Genomic DNA, 16,599 nt, shown 5'->3' on the forward strand with positions numbered 1-16,599 from the left:
AGTTATATTTTTATTAATTACAATAAAAATATTAAAAAATTAAAAAAAAGAAAAAACAAACAAACAAAAAAATGATCATTTTGGGCTGAAAATATTTACTTCTTATGAAAGCACCCTGGACACACTGCCTTCATGCTCTGCACTTTTTTACTTTATGGTGGATATGAAGCAATCCAACCACACTGATTAAACTGGAATCTGTTTGGTGTTGTGTCACTGAAAACACGTGTACACAATTAAATGTCATCACTGTTTATATGGAGCTGTGTATCATAAGATGATAGTGCATTGCAAAAGCCAAAGCACAAGGTACATGTCCAACACCTGTTCCTTTTGCTGTATGACTACTGGGGATTGACTTCAGGGCATTGCACTTGCCAGGCAAGCATTCTTACCATTTGAGCCTTCTCATGAGCCTTTTCACGTTGATTACTTTTGAGATAGGGCCTGGATTTTATGCTCAGGCTGGCTTAGACCGCAATCCTCCTATTTATACTTCCAGTGTCACTGGGGATGACACGTGTGGGCCATTGTCTCCAGCCACCAAGCATCGCCCAGCTATTGGCTGAGTCTCGTGGACTTTTTGACTTTCATGCCTGGGCTGGCCTTGAACTACACATCCTTGATCTCTGCCACCAGCATCCAGACAGAACAGCATCCCAGAACAATTCTTGTCAAGCCACAAATTGTGTGTCATATTGTTTATCTTCCTAATTGACTTTGGGCTCTCAGGAAACATGTCTGATTCAACAGTGCATATTCTGTGTCTGGCCTTGATGCTGTCTGGTCTATAGGAGAAGGTTACTTAATTGTTGAATAAGTGAATAGATGAACAAAAAACTGTTTGCAGATGACATGTATACAAATATACATATACATGTATGTACGCATGTATATATATACATATATATACACATACACACAAAAGGTATATTTGCTCTAGATATAGCTAGAAGAGATCTCATGCAGTTTTTAGTAAAGATGGATTTGTTATGATATTTTTTGCTAATTTTGTGCTTGTGCTGGGCACTGAACTCAGGGTCTTGCACTCTCACTTAGTTTTACTTGTTAATGGCTGGGGAGCTCTATCATTTGAGCCACATTTCTATTTCCAGTTTTTTTGTTTTTGTTTTTATTTTTTTTTGCTAGTTAATTGAAGGTAGATGTTTCTCAGATTTATTCACAATGGTTGGTTGGCTTTCACCCATGAAGTATCTTCAGAGACCTCAACTTCTTAAATAGCTAAGATGATAGTTATGAGCCACTGGATCCTGGTTAGAGAGTTTTGTTTTTGAATAATTTCTTTGAAGAACAAATGTTCGAGACCCCAAATAACAGATCCTGAACTGCTAGAAAGTGATATCTGATGGCGAAAGCTTTAAAGCCCCATCTTCCCTTAAATGGAACAGAGTGGAGCAGATCTGACCCCCTTCCCACGTGACTTCCTGCCGGCTGTGTTTTCATGGGGCGGCTGTCTTTGTGGAGATTTGTCTGATTCAAGGTCAGAAGTTAGTGGCAAAAATTGACAAGTTGACACATCAGAGAGATCTGACTTCTAAAGCCATCACATAGAATCCTCACTGGGCCTCTGCTAAAGCAACATTTACAACTTCAGTTTCAATGAGGCAAAAGAAAATATGCCTTTGAGTTTCAGAAAAAAGACTTTTTTCCACCATGGCATGAAAATTAGTATGAAGAGACCCGAGAGAGTATTTCCCCTGACTAATTTCCAAATTCAGAGTTAGCCAAAAGTGAGTGGAAGGAAGCAGGGTTTTTACAGTTATCATCACGCCCTGGGAGGACTTGGTTACAATCTTGACCTTTTATAACTACTCTTGAGTCTACAGGACAGAAAAGGTATAGAGCCAGCAACCTGCTGGAAGGCTGTGTGGCCAGTCTTAGCTATGATGATGCTAGTAGCAACAACACAAAATGGCCCTTTCTATAGCAATCTGAGTTCTAAGACATAGGCAGGTAAACAATTTAATACAATCAGTTTTACTTTTCTTCTGCCAATACTGAGGCCTAAATTCAGGGCCTGGCATTTTCCCTTATCCCTTTTTTGCCCAAAGTTGGTGATCTACCAGTGAGCCATACATCCACTTTTTGTAGTTTAATTTGAGATAAGAATCTCATGAACATTCCTGCACAGACAAAATTTGACCCACAACCGTCAGATCTGAGCCTCCTGAGCTGCTAGGATTCCAGGTGTGAGCCACGGTTGTCTGGCTCTTAATGTAGTTTCAAGTGCTCAGGGATACATACCTTTTGTTTTCCTTGCATTAGAATTGAGGTTTTCCTTACTTAAAAAAAAGTGGCTTGCTGATCATTTCAGTATTTTGATAAGAACTTGTACTTCTATGACTATGGAAAGAAATCGTACTAAGTTTTTTCTTTTTTTTACAAGATGAGTATGAAAGAGTGAGGAGGGGAGAAGACAGAATTTAACCCACTGTCTGCCATGGTTTATATAAAGTCCTCTGGACCCAAACGGCATCTGTGAAAAAATATTTTTACCTTGTACCAAAAAAACAAAACAAACAAACAAACAAACCCATCAAAGCATAAACCACTAAGCTATAGGGTACTCTCTGAAGGACAGTGTCTGTTCTAATTCTGTATATAATGAGTGGTTTATGAATGGGACACATGTGTTAGAAAGTCAGGGAGAGGTAGTTTTCTCTTTGCTAGAGCTCTAGAATTAAGAACTGACTGCATTTCAAGGCAATGGAAAATAGAGCCTCTGTATGCCCTGTCCACTTGGCAATCCAACAAATGCCTTCTAACTTACCAGGTCTTTGAATCTGGGTCATTAACATACATAGATTATAGGACTTCAAGTCAATAAGTCAGGATAAAAATGCATAAGAAACTAATCACTGGCTCCTTAGATGCTCTCCTAGCTACTAGAATCTTAAAATGTCAAACATAAATGTGCTAACATAGTCCATGGATCTGCACAAACAAAAGAAAGCATTTCAAGAATGCATTTCCATGCATTCCAATGCACAGAGGAGAGGTTGGCAAAATGTCATAATAGGCCAAGGCTTCAAGAAAAGAAGCTTCAAAAATACAGAGAAATGGTTCTAGGTAAATATGAACTTGATTATGATGTTGACTATATATATATAATCAGCAATTTATGGTCAAGATTAGTAAATTCTTATCGGTGAGGAACTGCAAGGATATATATCACAGGTTCAAGTAGAAATGATAGAATTTTTTCTACAATATGCCTGCCCTCCTCCTTTGGAGTTCTTTTCAATCAGCTTCTAAGATGTGTCCACACAGTCACGGAGTCTCTATCCTCTGATGCATAACCTACATTCCACCAGGTCTTTCAGCTAGGAAATTCTAGGGGCATTTGGTCTTTGAAGTTAGGCAATGGACCCTCACTTGCTTATTTTCGCGCAAACCATCAAGGATTAGGGTTTCATTGCTTATAACTTATGGCTCATTTGTATTGCTGTTTGATTACTCTGGACATGAATTTTTCAGGAAATTTGAGGGAGGGTGCCTTACCTAGGGTATATATAAAATTTCCATAAGCAATGATATCAGGTACTATATAAGATTTTTCTGGGTAAGACTTGCATTTTTAAAAAGTCAAATGATGTGGTAGAAAAGTTCTCAACTTATTTTTTTGTTCATTGTAAACACTATTAGTAGTAAATCTGTTAGCCGATGCAATAAAATGCAAGCACTAGTTACACAAGATATTAAAACAGGTAGGCAAAGGTCTTTATTGAGGACAAAAGCCTATTGAACATTATATTCCTATAGTTCTTTTAACATGATTGCAAGAGATGTTAAAAAGGTGAATTTTATAGGGACATAAAGCACCATTATGAATAAAACACCATTATTTCTGACCAAGAGGATTATGCTAATCATGCAGTCAAAAATTCATGTTAGGTCTCTGGAACATTCATTCTGAACATGTTCAGTTTGGGAAGATGTGCAAATCTATTTTGCATTTATTCATCATCTACTGGTGTGAAAGGATGGAGTTAATTGCCTGCTCTTGTTGAGTTCACACTTGCCATTTTGTGCCCTGGGACAGGCACTAAAAACAATTAGCACTTTGCTCCTGAGGCTCTAATTTGCTGGTTATCTGGACAAATTCTATGTGTTTCCTTGCTCACAGGGAGCTGAGGGTTGAGTTTGTAGAAAGCCATGCTTAGGTAAACTGTGTGGATGGCATATTTATGAATATGTTGTCCTTTAATCTCAAGCTAATTTTAAAAATCAAGGACCACTGAGAAGCCTAGCATCATTAAAAAAGAAAAAAAATGTTAGGTTTGCTATCAGAATGCTTTATAGAGAATCTGAAAAAACAACAACAACAAAGTTGGGTCATTGGAAAGTATTTCTCCTGGTCATTCCCTGTGGCACATACTCCTTCCCCACCGGTCTTTTTAGTACAGGATTTTTTTTTCAAGTATTCTTTTAGTAGGTGAGTTAAGGATTTATGAACCCAAATTTATAAATAAAATATTTATGTAGTACAGAGGCATGAAGAAATTAAAAGAATTACACAAAGTATGTACTCAGCAGACAATGAAAGCTGAGAGGAATAAAGCTTGCATAGTGAAAGAAGTTCATGGGCAGTAATTATACAAAACTACAGGAAGTTGCCATTTTATGTAGGCAAAAATGGGTAAAGATAGGCTATTGTATGTGGTTCAAAAGTTTCTTCTCAGTTTGAGAGGTCATTTTTACCTTGGCTTATTTTCTAAATTTCTTATCTTGCTACTTTCTGAATTTCTGGAGCTGTTATCTCCCAGATAAAGATTTATTCTTGTTTGTATTTTGCCTTGGGAATTATTATCATTATCACTGAGAATACTCAGAGGCCCTCACAGAGAACGCCATTTCTTCAAGATACTCCTTGGCAAGAGGAAAAGTCTTTGCAGGATTCTGAAAAGGACCCCGTCACCAGCTAGCTCTCTAGTGTTTGAAATTCAGACTCAACTCATCTTACTAATATGCTAATATGCCTGAAATAAGCAAGCAATCTCCTATGTCAAATCTACTTTATAACTATTAAAAAGATAGGATTTCTATATTACTCTGTGTGTGTGTGTGTGTGTGTGTGTGTGTGTGTGTGTGTGCGCAAAGTTTTCAGAATATATCTTCTACCTCTGCAAAGAAGCAATGCATACGAAACAAGATACATTTTTGTAATTCGGATCGCTGGAATAAACAGTTTAGTTCCAGAAATGGCAGGATGGCTCCAAAAGGAATGGAAGCAGGATTATCTCACCTTGTAAAACAAATGTAAAGGTCTCTACAAAAAATGTTAAGTTTCAATAAAACCTTATGGAGGGAGGTGTGAGGATTATTAGAGCATGCAAATGGAGAGAGGAGAGAGTGAACTTACCACAGCCTGGAACAATCAAGACCAAAAAAAAAAAAGAGTAAACATTTGCATTAAAACCGAGTTGGAAAGCAATGAGGTTTGTCTCTACCCTGTTTAATATCTGATCATTTAAGAGGTAGCTCACTGGTTATCATGACCAAAGCATGAGTGACGAGAGTTCATTATTCTTTTATTAAGATCACCTCAACCGTTGTGGGCATATTCTTCCTCATTAAACTCACATCTTGACTCTCCCTTGAAGCCTTGTTTTTCCCTTTAGAGGTCCAATTTCTACAAGCCTCTTTTGATGAGATGTTCTGTCTTTTTTTCTTGCTTGCTAATGCTTTGCCAAGGTCACGGATCCAGTTATGACTTCCTCTCCTCTCCTGAAGCCTTCTACACAATTCTCCTTTCTTCAATGATCACTCACACGACAGACAGTTTAAATTCTTTCCCACACTTCCCCCCACCAAATAGCGCAATTTAGCTTTGCCCTGTGGACTGTTCTCACACCACAACCTTTCTCACTGTGCTTCACTCTGAGGCTGCTGTGAAGTGGGAAAAATCCAGGTGGGATTAAGTTGGCTACCATATTTAAAAGCTTGTATTTAAGCTGCATTTGAGGACCAGAGTAATCTATGTCTTTTAGAAGAGTGAAGTGGGAAGTGATCTAAATTGATAATGGTGGATTTGACTTATGGTGTAGCTTTCAGATTCTAAGATAGACTCTGGTGATAGCACTTAATAGGAAGGAGAAAAATAAAGTGACAGATCTGAGAATCATCCAGGATTATTCACAGAAGAATAGCCTTTCTACAGAAATACAGGCCTTGCTGAAGAGAAACAAGATGGTTCCTGTATTTATGCCAACTCAAACTCAGCTACGAGAAGATACCCATCATTGATATACAACAAGCCACTTTCCATGGCTAGCAGATTTTCATTCTTGTTCACTGCTAATGCAGTAAACTGAGCAAGATAATTTAAAAATTACATTGACTTGAAACATAGGAAACAGAATATTTCCACATAATGTTCTGCATAGAAACAGCGGTAAATAGAAAGTAGGAAAAAGTAACTGCCTGATTGCAAAGTTTGGTTTAAAATGGTGAACTACCAGGAATACAGAAAAAGAAGTATTCATACTTCTGAGAAGTAAGAAATAATTTTTTTTGGCTAAGCTTATATCGAGTGTTATGGATTTCTTTATTCCCTCTCTTCTCCCTTCCTTCCCTCTTTACTGGTAAATGGGGCTTGAACTTAAGGCTTTATGCTCTTGCTTAGCTATGTTATTCAAAGATTTTCTCTACCATTTGAGTCATACATGTATTTCTGGATTTTTTTGGTGGGTGGTTATTTGGAGCTAAGAGTCTCTTAGTCTTCTCTACCTATCTACCCAGGCTGCCTTTGAAGGGGGATTCTTGGCTCTCAATCTCCCTAGCAGTTAAGATTGCAGGTATGAGTCCACTGGCACTCAGACCCACATCTACCTCAATTTAGTGCATTTCAGTGGGCAAACATGGAGAATCTCACATGCAGAGAAACACAAGGATGTTAAGCCATTCATCACCCTTCATCCCCTGGCACATGCAGTTTGAGGTCTTCTGAAGAACAAAAGACAACGGCTCAACGGAAGGTACCGGTCCCCTTACTTCTTGTGAACTTACCTGCCCATAAAATGCCACACGATAGTAGCGACCAAACAGCCGCTTCTCTGAGTTCACCACTTCTGCCACTTTTAGATAGGACCGGTGGATGTCATAGTACAGATCTGACAGTTTCTGCAACCATAAACCAAAGGGTTCTCATGACAAAGATGCAGACATACAGGGAGTTTCTCGATTTGAAAACCCTTAATAGTTGGCCAACATAAAGGAGGATATTTTCATCAGATTCTCTGCCTGGTGAAAGCATACCTTGAAGTCCCGTTGCTTCTCGAAGACAGCAATGATGGGTTTGTTGACATCAGCGATGAGTTCGTAGCGCTCGGACTTCCACAGAAACTCCACACACATGTACAGCTGCTCCACCAGGATGTTCTGAAATGCACCAGGCAATGTGAGCTCTCCCAGGACGCAAGCTGTAGCTCATTGCTCAAGCTTGAGCTCTAAGCTAGTACATTAATAACGGTTTCCTTAGGGGAATTTCCTATCTGTGGCTGGAATTTATAATCCAGCAAGGAATCACAGCAGCATTTTATAATATGCCCTCTCCATGACCAATCATCACCACATTACTGCTTCAGATGTGTAAGTACTTATTTTAATTTTTATATGTGCCAGTACTGGGGCTCAGACTCGGGACCTGGGTTTTGCACTCTCACTTTTTTACTCAAGGCTAGCACTCTACCACTTGAGCCACACCTCTACTTCTGACTTTTTGCAGTTATCTGGAGATGAGAGTTTCATGGACTTCCTTGCCTGGGCTGGCTTTGAACAATGATCATCTGCTCACTGACTTCTGTGTGATTAAAATTACAGGTGTGAGCCACTGATACCCAGCTGTAGATGTGCTAATTCAAAGTTATGAAATGCCTTCCAATGGTTCTAGTTCTTTCTATTTTTTCTATGCTTTCTTCTCAAGTCCACACAGATAGTTTCTTAGCAAATCGTGTTCTCTTTCCAATTACTGTTCTCTTTCTTGTTAGAATGTCAATCTGACTGTGAGATCTCCATCTTTAGAAGTGGAAGGTCAAGTCTGTGCACTGCTATCTGACTCTAGCCTAGCATTCAGAGCCCCCACTCTCAGGTACCAAACCTCCTTATTAGTATCTGATACTGACTTTGTACTTTTTTTTTTTTTTTAAGATCAGAGACTGGGACTCCAACTTGGTACCTGTATCTTTTGCTTATTGATTAGAGCTCTACCAACATGCCTCTGGCTACACCAGACTCTTCATTCTTGGAATACTTTCTGTTTGTCATGCTTTTCCCTGTGCTGTTGCTATTAATGTAAGAACCTTCTTTACTCATTTTACACCTTTAAGCCCTACTAAATAGCAAGATTCAGTGCAAAATGAGGCCCACTCATCCAACTTGCAAACACTTCCATAAAATAATCACAACTGCAAAAGAGGTCTTGATTTATAGTTTTGAGGAATCTAATCTAATCGGCCAGATGGGACCCCTTCTTTGAAGGAATAAAAACATTTTATAAAATAATTTTTAACATTAATATTATACAAGTGGTGTAAAAAGGATTGTTTTTAAGGAGCACATAAAGATTAATTTAGAATTTGTTGCTTTCTGGTATTTATTAATCTTGGCTTCACTTTTGTCTTAGTTCCATTTTAATGAAGTCATAAGATAGAGAGACTTTATCTAACTTCTGAACAAACACAATACAAAAGGACATTGCATATTGTTTTACTTAATGATCAAACATTAGATCATCTAGCCTTACCTCATTGTATGGTGTATCTTGCATTCCTGAATCCTCTTTCATTGCTCCTTCTTCTTTAATATTTGGTGTAATGCTCACAAAAGCTGGCCATCCCATAGAGAACATACCTTGCATGGGTCAAGCAAAGTCAAATATTATTATTGTTTGGATTATAACAAACCACTTCATGATGTTGTAAGTGGTAAACTATAATATACATGCAACAAGATGGTTAGAGTATGAATGCTAATAATTTTCTCTTCCAGCCCCCAATCCTTCCTTATATAATTTTGAATCATTTTGAGGTAGTATATTTTCTATGAAGAATCTAGTATTATAGGTAGATCACAGGATTGGTGGGTTGACACCATACCGTTGAGTGATTGTTGCCTTAATTGTTAAATTGGAGACATGAATATGAATCTCAAGTGATGTTGAAAATATTTAGAACATTAATATTTGAGCAAACATTTGGTGTAGTCAGTGTTTATATCAGGACTCACTGCTTTTCATCCTCTGCCATATCTAGAAACCTCAAATGGTATTAGTTTTGTGATTATCATCAAAATGAAACACCTGATAGTTTTTTTGTGGGTCATGGGGCTTGAACTTGGTCTGGGCCCTGTCCTGGATCTCTTCAGCAGAGGGCTGCTGCCCTACCCTTGGGACTGGGCATTGTCCCTGAGCTCTTCAGCTCAAGGCTACCACCCCACCCTTGAGCCAAGTCACACTTCCCATTTTCTAGAGGTTAACTGGTGATAAGGGTCTCAGGTACTGGCTGGCTTTGAACCTAGATTCTCAGATCTCAGACTCCTGAGGAGCTAGGATTACCAGCATGAGCCACTGTGCCTAGCTTCAAATATATATTCAATTTCTTTCCTTTCTTTCTTTCCTTCCACCCTCCCTTCTTTCTTTAATTGTTCCTATCTATCTATCTATCTATCTATCTATCTATCTATCTATCTATCTATCTATCATCTATCTATCTATCATCTATCAATCTATCTATCTTAGATATTAAAATTAAAAGCAGGCAGTACCCCCAGAGGAGATGGATAGGGTGTGAATGGTAGGGGTGAGTAAACAGGGTCCCAGGTTGCAGTGACAAATCTGAATATTGGCTCCAGCACAAATCAACCATAACTTCCAGTGACAGGTCGATATTTGGTCATTGTTTGTGCATGCATGTATGTGTGTGTGTATTGTGCTGGGGAATGAATCCCAGATCCCCACACCTGCTAAGCAAGCACTCTATCACTGAGCTCCACCCTCAGCCCATATTCTCTTATTTGTTTATTTATTTATTTAGCCAGTCCTGGGGCTTGAACTCAGGGCCTGGGCACTGTTCTTGAACAGTTTTTTTTCCTCAAGGCTAGTGCTCTGCGACTTTAGCCACAGCACCGCTTATGGCTTTTTTTGCAAATATGGTACTGAGGAATTGAACCCAGGGCTTCATGCATGCTAGGCAAGCACTCTACTACTAGGTCAAGCTCCTGGCCCCTGTACTTCTCTTATTTTTAACAGTTTTATTATACTTAAAAATTAAAATAGATTCCCTTTGTAATTTTATTTTTATGTTCTTGTGCCTGTCTTGGGGCTTAAATTCATGGCCTATATTCTGTCCCTGAGCTTTTTTTTACACAAAACTCTCTATCACTTAAGCCACAACTCCAGTGCCAGCTTTGAGGTAGTTACATGGAGGTAAGATTCTCATTGACTTTGCCACCTCGGCTGGTTTTGAAATGCAGTCCTCAGATCTTAGCTTTCTGAGTAGCTAGGATTACAGGTAAGCCGCCGAGGCCTGGATTCCATTTGCAATTTTAGACAATGCATCAATTTTATACCAAAATCCCAACAGTAGCCTGACACACAGATGGATAGCCAAATAATGGCCATAGCTCATAATCCTGAATATTAGTGCCATTCTATTTGATAAGAAATTCTCACAGGTCCACAGGTTCTAAGTATTGGATGGGAGGTTCAAGTGGCTTTTTCCCCCCCTCTTTGCAACGGGAGTTTTAGTCTGTCTTCTAAGAGTATCCTTAAGGTTTCGTTGAGGCACTCTGTAAGCAGTCGCCTGACCCCTCTCCACCAGGGGTGAAGCAGCCCACTCAGATCACTCACTTCCTCCACACGGGGTTGTTAGTAATGAGTGGTTATCACAGGGATGGGTATCCTCCAGGACCAGGGATGATGAGCCACTCGTTTCCATTTTCCAGTAACCTATGGTAGTGTAAGATGAGGTTAGGATATGTTCTGGTTAATAAAAGCTTATGAGAGTACAAATGATGAATCTCCGAGGTAGTCTCATTTGGATGTACAAAAAGCAAATATGCATATGGTATGATATTTAAAATATTTCTGGGTGGTAATGAAGTTTAAATACAGGATTTGGACAGACAGGTGCTCCACAACTTGAGCCAGGCCTCTAACTCATTTTGCTTCTGTTATTTTGTGTAGGGTCTCTCCTGTATGTCTGGGCTGTCCTGGGACGGTAATCCGCTGATGCATGCTTACTATTTAGTGCAATGACAGGTGCATGCTGCTATGCCCAGCTTTACTTATCTTTAATTAGTGGAGAGAGGAGGTCTCATACACTTTTTCTTTCCACCTTATCCCGCTTTGAATTGAAATTCTCCTGAGCTCTGCCTCTTGAGTAGCTGGGACTATAGAGCATTTTTCCCACTTATAAGAAAAGACCCGTGAAAGGGAATGTTACTCAATAAAAATAACTGACATTAATGAAATGAAAAATTAATAAATTAATCAGAAATAAATTTATATTAATTAACAAATTAATCAGATTGATTTCTGGATTCCCCTCCACCCCAGCCCATGTTCTGCTTACCTTTTCTTTTCAGGTACTCAGCAATGAGGGCAGCTATATGGATGTAGCACATGGCAGCCTGAAATAAGACAGAAAACAGAGACTAAACTCTATGTAGTCACAACTAATCTTCCAAAAGGAAGAATATGTTATTTAAAATAATTCTTTGTAATGACAGAATGCAAGATATAAAGTAATTGAATTAAAAAAAATCCACCATCAAGAACAGAATGAGATGGAATAATAAAAGACCCAGTATAGCAAAAACAATTCTTAGCAGAAAGAACAGCACAGGAGGAATTTCAATACCAAAGTTAAGACTTTATTACAGAGCTATAGTGAACAAAACAGCTTGGTACTGGCACAAGAACAGGCCTGAAGACCAATGGAATAGAACTGAGGACCCAGATATTAAACCACAGACCTATGGCCGCCTAATCTTTAATAAGGAAGTCAACAAAATAGAATGGAAGAAAGACAGCCTCTTCAACAAGTGGTGCTGGCAGAACTGGTTAAGCACCTGCAGAAAACTAAAGTTGGATCCTTCTTTGTCACTCTGCACCAGGATTAACTCCAAATGGATCAAAGACCTCGAGGTAAAAGCAGATACACTTAAAAAATTTACAAGAAGGAAGAGGAGACACACTAGGTCTCCTTGGCACAGGATGAAACTTTCTTAATAAGGACCCAGAAACACAACAAATCAGTGAAAGTTTGGATAAGTGGGACTGCATTAAACTGCAGAGGTTCTGTATGGCAAAGGATATAGATAGCAAATTAACTAGAAAGCCTACAGAGTGGGAGTAGGTCTTCACTAACCATACAACGGACAAAGGCCTCATCTCTAAAATATATCAACAGCTCAAAAAATTGAATCACTCCAAAACTAATCTCCAAAGAAACAACCATCCCATTAAAAGATGGGCCAAAGACTTAAAGAGAGTCTTCTCTGAAGAAGAAAAAAGAATGGCCTATAGACACATGAAGAAATGTTTGACATCTTTGGCCATAAAAGCAATGCAAATCAAAACAACTCTGAGATTCCACCTCACTCCTGTTAGAATGGCCATGATCAAGAAATCTAATAACAACAGATGCTGGAGGGGATGTGGCCGGGAGGGATCACTACTACACTGTTGGTGGGAGTGCAAACTCATTCAACCACTATGGAAAGCAGTATGTTGGTTCCTCAAAAGGCTAAACATAGCGTTCCCCTATGACCCAGCAATTCCACTCCTTGGTGTTTACCCAATTGTCCAGAAATAAGAACATACTAAATTCACTAGCACAACAATGTTCATTGCAGCACTATTTACCATAGCAAAGATATGGAACCAACCCAGGAACAGATGATTGAAAATTTTAATTGGAGAAATTAACACACTTTTAAAAATGGTTGCCTTCTAAAGGAACATGGGCTCAATGGTTTACCTCATTTGTAATAATTAGTACAAACCTTGGACTCTCCTAGCAGAGGATTACAATAGCTCAAAACCTAGATTCACAAGGCCATATATGCTGAGGGTAAATGAAAGGACCTCCTGGATATGGAAACAAGAGCTATATAAGGTGTGGTTGTTGTACTTAATATATTATATTATTTCTCATCTTTTTTGCTGTCTCTTGGTTATTCTCATATTGTTACAGTATCTTACCTTGTTATCTGGTATATTGTATATATGTTTATTTGAAATAGGAAAGGTAAGGGGGAAAACAAGATGAGGGGAAGGGAAACGGGGACAAAAACATGAGAATGTGTGTGAAGTAATGCACTCTGTATCTGGCGAATATAACTAACCCTTCTATTAATTATAATAATAAATAAAGTACACCTCTGGTTGAACACAGAAAAAATTGGTTGTCTTGCAAGTTTTCTCTCAGATGTGGACATTGCACCTAATTTCTAACTTACTAACTAGCTAACTAACTATATATACATATATACAGGTTCATATGCATAGTACACAATCAACTCCAAATAAGGTACATACAGAGCAGAATGCCGATGGTGTAATTCCTTTGAACAATTAACTTAGAGTATAAAAAATGACTACCCTGGAGCTGGAACTGGAGGCGTCAGGTAGTAGTGAGGTGAAGAGGAGGGATTGATGAATAAAGAGACAATGGGTTGGACAGCACAGTTATTATTTTCAATGGACATTTGTGAAAATGCAACTATGAAAGCTGAACGGATGGGTCGATGAGAAGATGGGGGGAATGATGGAAGGAATGACCAAAATGTACTGTATTTATCAACTGACCAGTTGAACTGGAACCCTTTTGTACAATGATTTAGAGATGAAAAACAAAAAAGGTAAAATGGTTTCCCCACAGGTCAGCACTTGTTAAGTTGTGTGAACTGGTGTAATAGTTGCTTGTTTCCCACACCATATTCTATCAGTGCTACTTTACTTTTCACTAATATCTACTCCAAAGCCTTGAACTTTGCTAAACACATTTTTAAGAGGTGACTCATTGACTGTTTCAAGTAACTTTAGAGGTTTTTGGAGGATTCTTGCCCTCTCCCAATTGCTGACCCAGTCAGGCTTCCCGTTTTTGTTTAGTATCCTTGATGATCAGAAGAGCTTCAAATTTTAACACTATCCTAGAGTCCCTACTCTCCTACTGAAAGGGGACCTGGCTCCACAAAGAACAATGGGCAGAATTGCCCCATGTGGACTCCAGAAGCCTCTGGTGCTATTAATGGATGCCTATACTTCTACCCAGTGTTAAAACTGACATAGAAAATTTAGCTACTGATGTTCAGTCTTCACTTAGTGGGTTCTTCTTATATGGCAATGAAGTATGTTAATTTCTCCAATTAAACCTTGCGATCATCTGTTCCCGAGCTTAGCTTATTCATGTAGCAAGCTTCCTCACTCAATTTCAGAATTACAGGGAAGAAATATGAAAGTAGGGAACATTACATAACCCTTGCCACTAACTGCTTTACCTTTTTGTTTTTTTTATTTGGAGTGTGGTAGTGGTGGGTCTGGGGCTTGAACTCAGGGCTCGTGTGCTGTTATTTAGCTTTGCCACTCAAGTATGGTACCCTTCTTCTTGAACCACAGCTCCACTTGTAGCTTTTTGGTAATTAATTGGAGATACAAGTCTCAAGGACTTTCCTATCTGGGATGGCTTCTAAACATGATCCTCAGCATTAGGCTTCTACGTAGCTAGGATTACAAGCGTGGGCCACCAGTGATGGGCTAGCTGTTATTTCTAGCATTTATCTCTGAGTTGCATTAATATAAGTGCTCTTGCCTGCACTGGGTCTGCTTCTTATTTTGTCATTTAATTGGAGTCAGACATCAAGGTTATGCAAACTTACAGGATATGATCTAGAGGGTCATCTCTATATTAGTTAGAAAAGGCATTCATATTCCAGGTGAAAATCTCATCCTCCCGACCAAGAGGGCAATAGAAGTGCTGAATGGGAAGGCCTTTGTCAGTCACCTCTGATAGGTCTCCATTACGTGCATGAATTTTGGCCATGCTTTCCAGCCAGGTCCTCCGCAGTTCAGGGGTGCTTGCATAAGAGTTTGCCAGGCTGTATTGGAGATCGACAAGCATCTCGGGGTCCTTCTCATGCTCTTTCATCTGAGCCGTGGCCATCAAAACAGTTCTTATGCGTTTAGTGAGGTCTTTCACCTCTGCTGGGAAATTGCTGTTCTTTGGGAAAGAGAAGACTTGGGTCATTATGGATTTCCACTTCATTTGGTCACTGTTAGAGGAATCAATTTACTGTGCCCTACATATTGTTCACAGATGTAAACATATGATTATGATCATGTAAACATGTCTGGTGTTAAGAATCACAGTAGCTGCTCTTGTTCTGTCATCAAGCCTACCTTCTCTAGTAATAGCAGCCTCACTGACCTTGGACTCCTTCGCTCCCTGACTCCACTTCATCAGATTTCAGGACTGACTTCATTCATGGGAATCTCAAGTAGCATATAGCTAATGGACCAGTTATATACATTCATTTCTTGATCCTTAACGATTGGCTTGCGATGGGCATATGTTATATAGGTTGATCAAAGGAACTGAGTCCTGAGACTTCCATTGGTATTATTTAATGGGATTTTTTTTACCAAAATTTAATGCACATTTATTCTTAACACGTAACTGTTTAGATATTCTCAGCATCTTCATAATTCCTTGGAGTAACCCCATGAAGAAATGAAAGTAAATAAAAAAGGAAAGCTGATTTGATGAACAGAGGGAGATACTACAGGGAGGGGATCTGAAAGCATTGTTTTAATCTCAGTGATGATAGAAGGTCTGCTCTACTTCTAGATTGGCAAATATGATACCTAAAAAGGGAATGTCTTCAGAAATTGCTAAAAGAAAGAGAAGAATGAGAAAGAATGAGCAAGTCAATATAATCCTGGATATTTCTGGTAAATTTGCTTAGATATGACTCAACTACATTCTTGGAAAATTTTACTTGAAGGATATCTGATCAAAGTGAGAATCCTCTGAGTATGAACGTCAATAAGCAAATCTAGTCTGAGTGCTTCAAATCTCAGTAAGAACAAACATTTTCACATTTTTCTTGATCTCACAGGAAGAATCCACTTCAGTTTTTCCTGATTCTTTAGAGCGAACACAAAGCCTTTCTTACTTTCATCTGCTTGTCTCCATTGGCAAAATTATTGGTAATTGCTAGGGAATGTTGAAATCGGGAGCCTCCAATCCCAGCATCAGCTATTAATTGGCTTACTGCTTTGATGAGCTGAAAAAGAAAACCAGAAATGAACTTCTTAAAACAACAGGGACAAATAATATTTCCAAAGAAATTCACTGGGTTTCATTGATGTGCCATCAATTCCTCCATGGAGAGCCAAGGGGGTGGCCTCTTAACCCACTAGGTCCCTATGAGGCCATGCAATTCAGGGATCACCTCATCTGTAAACATCTGGCCAACGTGGAGAAAGTGATGTGTGCTTTTGGAACATGGTGGAACCTGAACCCCTAGGGCTAGGCATATTTGGCTTGAATTGTCTGTTCTGTGAGATTTTTATTT

General features: G+C 38.9%; 1 protein-coding gene across 3 annotated transcripts in view; it reads right to left on the bottom strand.

Moving 5' to 3' along the window:
* Dock10 (dedicator of cytokinesis 10) overlaps positions 1–16,599 on the bottom strand; it is a 199,647-nt gene that overhangs the window by 12,778 nt on the left and 170,270 nt on the right. For all 3 annotated transcript variants that reach the window (XM_090354914.1, XM_090354915.1, XM_090354916.1), the window contains exons 44-50: positions 16,198–16,308; positions 15,027–15,242; positions 11,592–11,649; positions 10,868–10,966; positions 8,765–8,871; positions 7,279–7,401; positions 7,030–7,143 (exon numbers count right to left, since the gene is read on the bottom strand). In XM_090354914.1, coding sequence (XP_090211040.1) covers positions 7,030–7,143; positions 7,279–7,401; positions 8,765–8,871; positions 10,868–10,966; positions 11,592–11,649; positions 15,027–15,242; positions 16,198–16,308 — 828 coding nt within the window. The remainder of the gene's footprint in view (positions 1–7,029; positions 7,144–7,278; positions 7,402–8,764; positions 8,872–10,867; positions 10,967–11,591; positions 11,650–15,026; positions 15,243–16,197; positions 16,309–16,599) is intronic.

This window comes from Megascapheus bottae, chromosome 21 (assembly GCF_031878675.1).
Source record: "Megascapheus bottae isolate mThoBot1 chromosome 21, mThoBot2.hap1, whole genome shotgun sequence".
Classification (NCBI taxonomy): Eukaryota; Metazoa; Chordata; class Mammalia; order Rodentia; family Geomyidae; genus Megascapheus; species Megascapheus bottae.